This window comes from Notamacropus eugenii, chromosome 6, assembly GCF_028372415.1.
Source record: "Notamacropus eugenii isolate mMacEug1 chromosome 6, mMacEug1.pri_v2, whole genome shotgun sequence".
NCBI classification, from domain to species: domain Eukaryota; kingdom Metazoa; phylum Chordata; class Mammalia; order Diprotodontia; family Macropodidae; genus Notamacropus; species Notamacropus eugenii.
In genome coordinates, this window is record NC_092877.1 from 203,329,011 (window position 1) to 203,341,265 (window position 12,255).

A 12,255-nucleotide genomic window follows, 5' to 3' on the forward strand; every position below is an offset into this window, starting at 1 on the left:
TGGAGCAAGGTTGGAGGTTAGGGTGTCTTAGGAGGCTGCACCTATTCATTTGTTGCTCCCCTTGAAATCAGATATTTGTCTGAACAGCCCCTTCCTCCCCCGGGAGGTAGGGGAACTTGTCCATCTCCCCACACACTCCTCTCCTTCCTTTTCCTCTTCTACTATTTCCCTCCTCCTTCTCCACCAGTGGTTTTAGTACCCCATCATCCAACGACTCAGAATCCGACTCCTGCCTCTCCCCTGGCACTCCGCCCTTTTCACTCCTTCCCGCATCTCTCTGTTGTTTTCCACCTTTCATCCACCGCCCCCCCCCCCCCCCAGCACCCCAGACGGGCGCTGTCCCCAAGTACTCTCTCATTCACTTTTCTCTGACGTCCAGCTTCCGAGCTTTGACGAATACCCCTTCCTCTCCGCCCCTTATAAATAAAGGGTGTTTTCTTCAGCTTGACAATCACGTCTAACACCCATGGAATCCCCCAGCCCAGCTCCTCTCTAAGCTCCTCTCCTCCTCTAAGCCCAGCTAAACCCCATCCCCTCCGAATTTCATCTTCCCCATGAACATTCCATAACCCTGTGCCCCACCCACAAACTAAACTGAAACTCGGGGTAATGAGATACTTGTAGACTAGAGGGAGGCTCCTTCAAGAAACCTGCTGCTGCTCCCGCTGCCTCCAGGGCCGCCACCAATCTCATCCTCGGTCTCCCCCGAAAGCCTACAGGGAGCTGCCCGTATCTTTCCTACTGGAGGAGACAGTGAGTGTGTGCCTGGAAGAGGGCTGAATCCCCCGAGCATCTACTGCGGAAGGCTCGCCAAGAAAGGAAAAGGTAGGACCAAGGACTCTGCGTTCCCGCGTCCAGACAGGACTTCGGAGCCTTTTTTGGAGTTGGTGCCTGAGAGCAGGTACGCTCGCGACTCCCACCGAGGCGGGGCTATACAACATCTTTAACTGGTGCAGCCTGAGTCCTTGAAAGGATCTCTGGGGGAGGTTATATCAAACTCTCCGTCCTCCTCCGCTCGGATAGATCGATCTAAATTAGAGTGGAGATCTAGCAGGTTGGTGCCGGCTCAGGGAGGCTTGGAGACAAAGAAACCGAGAAGGCAGGGGTAACGGAAAAAAGGCGAGGAGGGTAGGAGGTGGTGGGATCCGAGCACCCCACCGGAAGGGGTCAGGAGTGGTGTGCACCAGGGTGTCTGGATGAGGACTGGCTGGGAGAGGAAGGGAGGGTAGACATATAGGGATGAGCATCTAAGAAAACTACTTTCACGGACTAATTGCCAGAAATAGGCTTAGCCCTGCCTTCTCTTGGTCTACTTTTTCCTAGATAAGGAACGTGCTTTTGTGCCCACCTACATGAGTATATTCTCAACAACCTGCTTGATTTACCTGATGACAGTGGGCAGGTGTGGCATCTAAAACATCTGAGAGGCAGAGAGTTAGAACTGGTTTCCCCTGGACTCTTAATGTTTGTTATTTTCGATGATTATAGAAGTTTATTATATTTCTGGGAGTTCTTCAACTTAAAAGACAAATCCATTTTTGTTCATGGGGAGATTTTCTGATAGCATTTCATTTTCAAGGCTGGGTGGAGGAAGGAAAGAAGTTTGTTTTGTTTTGTTTTTTTCAGGGGTGGGGGTGAGGAGATTCAGCTATAGAAATGATTTAGTAAGGTGTATTTGACATTGGTGGTTTTCCTAAATGGGTTTCGTGTATATTTATCAAATTGTTTTTAAAAGCTGTATATGTTTGATATTGCATATAAAATTCTGATATATTCACTAATTCAACAGCTTAGAGCAGTTCTGTTGCACTTAAGACATAAGAATATTCTTAGATAAAAATGATTGAAAATTACTTATAAAATTATAAAGCTACATTATTAGCAAGTGTTCTCCTCATCAACTTGATGGATTGAAGTAAGGTTCTTTGTTTCTTTCTCTTCAAAAGACCACTAAACACCAGCGATCATGGCTATTTATAAGAAGTATTTAAACTTAATTTTCTATGTAAAAATTCTTACTTGGTTAAAAAAACAAACAAACCTCGTCCGTCATATTCAATGAAATTTAGTAATGGTTTCAGATTGTTCTCAATAATGCTTCTTTAAGCCATGCAGGCTATCCCATTCATCACCACCTGGTATGCACATAGTTGTTCCTCAGTTAATAGTGTATTACAGTTATTGTTAGAATAATTATATTAATGAGTTACAATTCTTATTGTATTTTTCTTTAGAATCCTTAATGAAATAACCAACCTGGGAGAAAAATCAAGATCTCTAACTGAATATGGCTTTCCAGGTGGAAGGATTGATAGCCATCCTTGTGTTCTATCTTATGATATTGCTGGTTGGGATATGGGCTGCTTGGAAAACCAAGAACACTGGCAGTTCAGAAGAACGCAGTGAAGCGATTATAGTTGGTGGCAGAGATATAGGTTTGCTAGTTGGTGGATTTACCATGACTGGTAGGTGCCAAGATTTCACCTTTCATATTCTTGGCTTCCTGTGAAGGAAAACTGTGTTGATGCTTTGTGACCTTTATAGTTATAAATCCACAGACTTTGGTCTTCAATTCCACATAGTCAGTGATTTGAAGGAAGCCTTCTATGTTGCTAAGCTAGTAAAATTCTAATAATCTGGATAACTATTTAAAAGTTTTTAAAAATTAAAATGATTTAAGACTCTAAGAGTTGTATGTATACCAAAATTGAATTTATGGTAAATTTCTTAGTAGAATATAAGTGAATAAATATATAGACTGAAATGTGACTCAGTCAGAATTGGCTTTAGTTGATGGAATGAAAACCATGTGAAAGTGAAGGGGTGGATGAAAAGTCTAAATCAGTCTTAGCTTTCAAAATTAAGGTGAGTAAAGCATGTAATCTCCAGTAATAAAGAGGAAATTGATCAGGACCTTGTCATGCCAATAGATACCAGGGTAGTAATGTTTTTAATAAAATCTTAAATGACAAAAGCCAATGAATATTATTGATTGGTCATTTTTTTAAAAATCTAAGCAGATAAAATGAGAAGTAAAAATTCCCACTAGACTGAAATCTTAATAACCAGCATTCCTGTACTAAAATTAATTGGCTAAAAACTGAAAATTGCATGTTAGTAAGATAATGCTGTAATGCAAGATCATTAAAGACATGTATTGCTGAAAATAAGGAGGGGAAATAGTAGGGAGTGCCCTAGCAGAAACTCCACTCTCATCATTCTCTCTTCTCCATCAATTCATTATGCTCTAAAGTATTATCCAGCTTTTCCTCCTTTTCCCCAGAATGTCATATCAGGAGAGAAATGAAAATTAGTGAAGAAACCATGTGCATATGGCACTATTTGATACACAAACACCCACTACTTGTTAATGACTAAAGAATTTTGTTTTCAATATCTCATAGTCTGTAGTGTATTAATGTCTTTTTAAATTATTGCAATGCCCCTTATGTTGACAGTCTTTTCTTCTTTCTCCCAGTGCCAACTGAAAAAATAACAGCTCTGAAATTCTAATAGTTAAAAATGCCTGTTTCTATATAGCACAGTTATATTGCCAGGATTGAGTTGATGAAAAATATTTCTGCATCTTGAATGTATGATTTTGCCTAGCTTAATCATAAAATATTCTGCAAGGATTTATTAGATACAATAATTCACCTTTCAGAAGTTTATACAGCCAACATACTACAAGTATCTGAGGTAGGATTAAAGCACTGGGACCACTCTGTTCATAGATCTATAAACATTACTGGGGATAAAAAGGGTTGGGTGTGGTTTAAGCATGACACACTATGTCCATTACAGAACGGTTCTCAGTTTGTTCTTGTTCAATTTTTTCACCAAGGTATGTACCAAGTTACTAAAATATATTGGAAATATTTTGGTTTTAACCATTTTCATTAAAAATATCTAGAACTATATCCTTTTCAGGAGCCTTGTTTTTCTCATAATAGTCCATGATTTTATTATGTTTTATCTTAAATTTGTACAGTAAGTTTGCTAAGTAATTTTGCATCCGTTTGGCCATCCTGCATCTATTTTATTGTGAAAATAATTATCCTTTTAAAAAATTAAAGTTGAAAACAATTCCTTGTTCCATCCACCCTCTCCCCAACCCCTCACGCTCATCGCTTACAGTTACATAAGAAACTTTCTCTTTTTTCTGTTTTTGTTTTTTAACAATGTAATTCATTATTTATTTTTAATATACTTTTAAAATTTTGAATTCCAAATTCTCCCCTTCCCTGACTCACTGAGAAGACAAGCAATATAATATCAATTATACATGTGAAATCATGCAAAACATTTCCATTTTAGTCATACTTCAACAAAAGCAAAACAATAAAGTGAGAACATTATACCTCAGTTTGCACTCAGCTCATCATTTCTCTCTCTGGAAGTGGATATCATTCTCTCATCATGAGTATAAGAACTTTCAATAGAAAATATATTTTATTTCTTGATCAAAATGTCTAAAATGAAGAATTTTTTTCTTCTCAAAATGCTAACCAAACTAAAATTGTAAAACTATGAGTTATAATCAGTCTGACAGTTATTTTCATTTTAGTCTGAAGGACAATGAGACAACCATGATGAAAAATTGTGTTTATGGGACCAAATATTGCTGGTGCAGCTGTCAGCTTCAGTTGCTAACAACCTTGCCAGGAAGAAATAGCTACAGGTTTTGTATCTGTAAGAATACAGTATTCCATGTTTTGGAGTTAAACCCTGGTAGAAGGTATTATTTAATAAAAGGGTCTCTAAACTGTTTAGGACTTAAATACATAACTTGAAATTGTAACAGAGTTAGAAGTGAAGAAGAAAAATATTACTTATTATTTATTAGTTAGTAACCAACTCAGAAAAAAAAAGTTCAGGATCAAGATGGAACACAGGGAGGATGGGTGACATATTAGTCTATATCAAATAACTCATTTCAAATGTTCTCATTTTATTAAAGAACCATTGGTATTAAATACCATTTGGGAATGTATTTTGTTATTGTTTTTATCTTTTTTAAAATAACATAGCCTAAAGACATTTTATCTGATTAAATTTTGTTTTGAGTTCTCTAATAGCAGCTTGGTCATAATACTAATAATAGTAATAGTTCCAGCTGATATAGACACATGTGTGTATACACACACCTAAAGCAAATTTTGTAAACCTTAAAACACCAATATAAATACATATATGTGTGTATATCATGTATGTGTATGTATGATATATGTATATATACATATATATCTCTTGTCACTCATTATTTAGCAGGCTGGCATATGTGACAATAAAAGCAAGTAGGTAGTGCATGATGTTGTATAGAACTGGGGCGGGAGTCAGGAAGACTGTAGTTCAAATCTGACCTCAGACATTTTCTAGCAGTGTGAGTCTGAACAAGCCACTTAACCTTGTTTGCCTCAATTTCCTCATCTTAAAAATGAGCTGGAGAAGAAAACGTCAAACCACTCCAGTATCTTTGCCAAGAAAACCCTAAATGGAATCACAAAGAAGGGGAAACAAATAAAGAATGAACAGCTAACAACATAGGTGGCAGTAGTAATTGAGGCTAATTGTCTGTGCTGAAAAAAATGGAGGTGGGGATGCCATGTCTTTTAAATAAAAGCTACATTAATTGCAGTCAAATTCTAAACTCAGCATGCTAATACTAAATAAGGTCTTTAATAAAATTAACCTGATAGACTGGAATAGACGCTTTTGGGGAAATATTGTGAACTCTAGAAATTTTAATACAACAGAAAATTGAAAGAAAAAATAAAAGGCTCTTCCACTGCACAGATTGACTGAAAGACCTATGACATCTTTTTTAATGCATTGGTTTTAGTCACTGTAGTCACAAAAGAACATGGGAATGAAGAGCAAAAGTATGAACAAAAATATGGAGAATTTCATGGTAAGAGATGATGGACATAAAGCAAACTTTGCAAACTTTAAAGCATTGCATAAATCTATGTATGTGTGTACATGTATATGTAATATATATGCATCATCTGTAATTATCGCTGTTGTGACCCATATATGCTATTTATTCTGGGCTTTCATATTTGACCTGTTAGCAGGGTACTTGAACTCAAAGATCCTTCCCGTGGCTCACTGCACCTACCATTATCCCGATACCTAGTTTTCGTTGTTGTTAAGATGTGCCCAACTCTTTGTGACCCCATTTGGGGTTTTCTTGGCAAGTTCCATTTCCTCCTCCAGATCACTTTACAGATGAGGAAGCAAGGCAGAGTTAAGTGAGTTGTCTAGGTAAGTGCCTGAGCTCCAATGTGAACTTAGGTAGATGAGTCTTCCTGACTCTTCTGGACTGGTGCTCTATCCACTGTGCAACCTAATTGCATACCAGGTGATGCACAATAGGTGTATATCTATTGACTGACTGTGATTTTAGTAGTGATGCTTCATTCCCCCTCATTAACATTCCTTTTCTTATCGTCTTCCTTTCTTTTGATGGAGTTGAATTTTATTTTATCTTTAACTCTTATAGCTTAGAATTGTGCCTGGCACATAGTAGATACTTAGTAAAAGTTTGTTGAGTGAATGAATATTTACTTGCATATATAACCCGTATCTGTGTTTTTGATGTTAATCTAATTTGTTGTTTCATTCTTATAGGGCAGTTTAATTGAGTCTTTTCTGAAATAGCTGCTTCATCTCAAGACCTTGCCTGGCATCAGACATGCTTCAGGTGGCTCCAGCATGCCGTTGCCAGCAAGCTAATTCAATGCTATTGCCCCCCAAACATTTGATTTAAGAACAGGCACAATCATTGTCTAGGGAAATAGAATATTCCTCACTTCTTGTTGCTCTTGGAAAAATAGTCTAAAAACAAACAAAATTCTTCATTTAGAAGTTTTAATTGCCATATAGTGATGATGGCAATTATATTTGCATAGCACCTACTATGTGTCAGATACTATACTAAGCATATTTTACAAGTATTGTCATTTGATTCTCAGTACAGTTCTGTGATACGGGTACTATTATCAACCCCATTTTACAATTAAAAACTGAAGCAAATAGAAGTTAAGTGACTTGCCCAAGGTTACATACCTAGAAAATGTTTAGGGCTAGATTTGAACTCAGGTGTTTCTGATTGCAGCACTATATCACAGCTTTGTAATTCATATTGCACAGCACAAGTATTAGCCCTTCTGCTATAATGAGCATAGTAAATTCATTTGCTCGTTGAATATTTATTAAACTATTAAATAAAACATGCTGTATTTGGAGGCAAAAGAGATAGAACTATCATGAGACAAGGACTTTGCCTTCAAGGACCTTACAATCCAGTAAAAGGAGATAAGACACATTTCCAGAAAAATAAGATAGAAATCAAAATATAAATATAAAGTTCAATGAGATCAGATTAGGAGGGGCAAGTATGATAGAAAGTGCCCTGTTTGGATTTGGATTTCAGATGGTTAGTTAATATAATTGTTTTGGTATTTATTGTCTCAGTCTCGACTATAAACTCAACTATCTTTGGAATTTCAGTTTGGGAAAAATGAGGGAGCTGATCTAGGTGATTAGAAGGTTGGTTTTTTTTTCAGCTCTAATACTATGATCCTCTGAGGGAGAACTGATTTATAGCTGGGAATGGGAGGGGATCAAGGATACCATCATAAGGGAGGCGAGACTGATTGTTAGGCTACCAATAGACAGAGATTAGGAAGGAGACATTATAGGTATCAGATACAGAATGAGTAAAGTTTGGAACCAGGTTCAATTCAGTTAAGAATATTAAGCACCTACTAGGTCCTAGAGATATAGACAAGTGCTAAGAAGTCCTTGCCCTCAGGGAGATTTAACTGTATTCTCTTCTGGCATAATGGGAACTGTTCTACTGAAAAATTGTAAGGATCATCATCAGTAAACATTCAATACAAAATTGCTTCCTGTACACAAAAAATACGGGTTTCCAACAGAACAGAAGTTTGCATTCTAAGAGACAATATTGACATTGTAAGCCCTGGGAGACGAGGGTTACTTCGACTTTTTTTATTTGTATCCCCAATACTTAGCAAAGTATCTGATAAATAGTAGGTGCTTAATACATGCTTGTCCATAAGATTCTTGATTGTCACAGCTCTGTGGATCCAATATACAAACAGCCATATTGCAACCATCCACACATCAGAATAATCATGAAAATATGTAAACTAGAGATTGTAGGGAAATTGAATCATAACACCACAGATTTAGAGCTAGAAGGAACTTTAGAAGTCAACTAATTCAATCTCCTTTTACAAATGACAAAACTAATCTTGAGATGAATATAAGACATCCACCTTTGTAAGGAATAATTTAGAAGATATTGGGAAGGATTACTTATTTTATTATAGATCATATTTTTTTCCTGTCACACAATGAATAAAAATATGATGGCCACTTAAAAGGCTAAGAGATTGTGTAGAAATATAGCTTGATTTCCAATTGTTTCATTCTTTTCAGCCACCTGGGTTGGAGGAGGTTACATAAATGGGACTGCTGAGGCAATTTATGTACCAGGTTATGGTTTGGCGTGGGCACAGGCACCAATTGGATACTCACTTAGCCTGATTTTAGGTAAGAAAAAAGGCTGAAACACAGTGACTAATTAACTACATGCAGATGGATCAGTGATCTTAGTGTGGAGAAGTTCTCCACTGATACAGTTTGAAATCCTTCTATATCTCATTGTGCATAATTCTCATACATTTCTTTCATACATCATCCATAAGGAGAACTGGTCTCCTTCTTGTGGATTTTTGAATCCTAAAAGTCACAATCTAGCATCTCAACTGTCCATCTGCAGTCTGTCCTTGCTATGTGACTGGCTTACCTCATGTCTTGGATGATGTTTTGCACGCTTTTTCTCACACAAGTTATCATTGGTGGCATGCTTCAGCCTACTTGTTGCCTCCATGCGTCTTTCCATTAGTTTTTAAGTAAGCAACCAGTAATTTTGCTTCATGATGTAGTGATGTACAAGGTTACTAATAGGGAAGAGTGAATTTTCTGGCATTTCTACAAGCACTGTATCATTTCCCTCAATGCACCCAAATTCAAATCTCCCCTTCATACTAAATTGGGGGCCCAAGTCATTATTCTGTTGCTGTACCTGTTAAAACATTTTATATTATTTTTATGAATGTCTATACATAGAAAGAGGGGAGAAGGGAAAAGGAGAAGAAGGAGAGAGAATGGAAGATGAACATAGAAGGAAAGGGGGAAAGCTAGGGAGTTGAGGAGGAGAAAGGAGGAGGGAGAGACAGAAATTGTCATTCACCATTCTGTCCATTAACATGTCCATTACATGCTATAATCTGGGCAGACAATGCATTTGGGGTCTGCTTTGTTTTTTCAGTATAGATTTGTAAGAAAATGTTTTAATTGTTATGTATTTCATTGTGAAAGTATTGTAATACTAATCACTGCAGAAATCTGTGCCTTTTTCTTTCTCTTTACAAATTGGGGGTTTTTGGTCCAATTTGTCAATGTGTGATTACATTGGTAAAGGGAGCTCTTAGTGATAAAACTCCTTCTACCAATGCATATGTGCAATTATTCTGAACTGATAGTTCAAGAGAATCATCTAGGGCATAGAGACCTTGAATAATTTAGTAATACTCATAGTCAGTATTTGACAAAGGTACAATTCGCATCAAATCCTCTTGCTTCATTATATTTATATAGGGGGTATAATAGACACTATAGAAATATGTAACTACAGTGTTTATGAAAAAAATTTACACACATTTACTAGCAGCAAAGTCTTAATGCATGCACAATTTGATCATTTGATAATAGAATGTCTCAAAGAATTTTTTTTAAGAAAATGCCAATCAGAATGTCAGGGTTTCAAAGAGCTTTATCTCTTATTTTACTTCTTTCAGTGACAATTGACCTATAGCTCATTTGTATTTTTGTAATTAGAATTATCAAATCATCTTCAAATGCACATGAATCTTGCATACAATTAGTGTTCAATTTGAACAAGGAACCATATAAATGGGAAACAAGAATGAAAGAAAATTATAGCATGACATTAAAAAAGCTGTAACTATTCTGAATGTGTAGTCTTAGAGGTTTGTCTAAAGTCTTCAGCAGACCATGTTAGTCATAGCCTGGGTGAAATCTGCATTCAGATACTTCTGAAGAACTGCATTGACTCAAACTAGAGCTTCTACTAGGACTCTGCACTCATATAAACTTCCTAAATAATGTCTTGAAAATGCAAATACTGTCTGTTGAGTTTTAGAAGACTTAAAATAATGCCACAGGAGGAACTTCTGTGTGATTTTAGTAGGAAGAGCTTTTATAGCTTTTATTTTTTCATTGCTAAATTCTTTAGATTCATCTCTTTGCAGAAACTATTTTAGATTTATATTTCTGCTCTACCATCTTTCTGCGCTTGTAGATTTCACTGGGAAAAAAAACTTTCTTTTTTGAGGTTTTCCTCTATCCCCAAATTTTATGGTTTTCGTGGAAAATACCTGAATCCACTAAGAAATTTTTATGCTTCGCATAGATGTAAATATATATATATACATATATGTATATATATATGTAACATGCATTATAAAAGATAGTAATTTTTAAAAATTTTATGTTTCTTATGCTTTGTTTTTAGGTGGTCTATTTTTTGCAAAACCCATGCGTGCTAAGGGGTATGTAACAATGTTAGATCCATTTCAACAACTGTATGGGAAGCGCATGGGTGGACTCATCTTTATTCCTGCCCTAATGGGGGAAATGTTCTGGGCTGCAGCTATTTTCTCTGCCTTGGGTAAGGAACCTAAAGTATAATCTCTGCTATTTACTGTATTGGTGACTTTGGATATAGATCATTTAACCTTCTTAAGCCTTGTTTTTTTTTTTTCCTTCTGTATGATACAGACATTTCCTTTCCCATCTTTCCCCCAGAAAGCTATTATGAAAATAAATGTGATCATTTGTATGCAGCATCTGAGGTCCTCAATCAGGGGTACAAGCAGAGACATAGTTGGGACAGAACAATCAGAAATTTTGCCTAGTGGTATTGAGCCCTGGCACTTATTAGTTATTATGGAAACAATTTTGCTTAGCATTCAGTTAACAAGAAAAATTAATTAAAATAGGAAGCTGCAACTCCTTGTTCGTCTAGTCTGCTTCACCCCAAGTAATCTCTTGTTCATTTCAACTTTCCCACTATGACCTTTTTATGTTCTCTGTCTTCCTCACTGCTCCCTCCCCCACACTCCAAAATGAATTTGTCTTAATAAGTTGACTTGAAGGAGTTTCTAGTTGTCTGCTGTAGGCACAAAAAATCATATAGAGCTAGGCAATAACAGAAAAAAGATATTGTCATTTCTGGAGCTTTTAATTTTTAAATTCCATTTCCTCTCATTCAAAAGACAAGCCTTTCTAATGTAACCTCCAATAGAAGATAAGCTAAGAATGAATTTTTTTTCTGTTTCCCAAGCACTTTGAGCAATATTTTGCACATAATAGGTGCTTAATGAGTGTTTATTGAATTGAATTATATTGAATTGAAAATATTGACAGTACTTTTCAGGAAAGTCCAGTAAATAACAGCAACTACAATGAGAAATCAACCAGTCCAGGAAGTCATTCAAGGAATTGAGGGGTTTTAATAGCAGTCTAGTGAATTCTAAGTAGAAATAATTTTTAAAATGAATTATACCATAGACATGCCGCCAGTTCATGTAAACAATTGTTTCCCTACCAAAAAAAGGAAGCAGCACAACTGAAAGGATTGATCTACAATATCAAAAAACAAAGACATCTAGAATACAAAAAATAAATGAGAACCAGCCTTTCCCTTTTCTAAAAGACCAGATGGCATCTCAGGGTCCCATCTATATAGTATAATGATTCATAAACATGGTATAAGGATCATTAAACCAGTAAAGCTTATTCTCCTGAGAATCTTAGTAATTTACTGGCAGCAATTTAGACATCAAAGGTAATCGAGAGCTACCATGTCACAGTTTCTGAGTTCTTTTAGACAGATAATTCCCCAAGAACCAAGAAACCTGCCCAGTAAGATCCCACAAATCAGCTAATATTCTAGAGAAGCTAGGATAACTCATTATGAACAACTTACAGAAATTCCTATATAATGTTTCCATGGCTGATATTACTTCACAACACCTATTATAATAATATTTCCTCCATCTGGTCTTTTAGAAAAGGGAAAGGCTGGTTCTCATTTATTTTTTGTATTCTAGTTGTCTTTGTTTTTTGGTGTTG

General features: G+C 36.3%; 1 protein-coding gene across 5 annotated transcripts in view; it reads left to right on the top strand.

Moving 5' to 3' along the window:
• The first annotated feature begins 429 nt into the window (after positions 1-429).
• SLC5A7 (solute carrier family 5 member 7) overlaps positions 430-12,255 on the top strand; it is a 38,165-nt gene continuing 26,339 nt past the window's right edge. Inside the window, exons 1-4 of one of the 5 annotated variants that reach the window (XM_072621792.1) lie at positions 430-901; positions 2,235-2,465; positions 8,473-8,586; positions 10,634-10,789. In XM_072621792.1, the coding sequence (XP_072477893.1) occupies positions 2,288-2,465; positions 8,473-8,586; positions 10,634-10,789 (448 nt within the window). In that variant the 5' untranslated portion in view covers positions 430-901; positions 2,235-2,287. The other 4 variants (XM_072621793.1, XM_072621794.1, XM_072621795.1 and 1 more) reach the window with 4 other exon arrangements.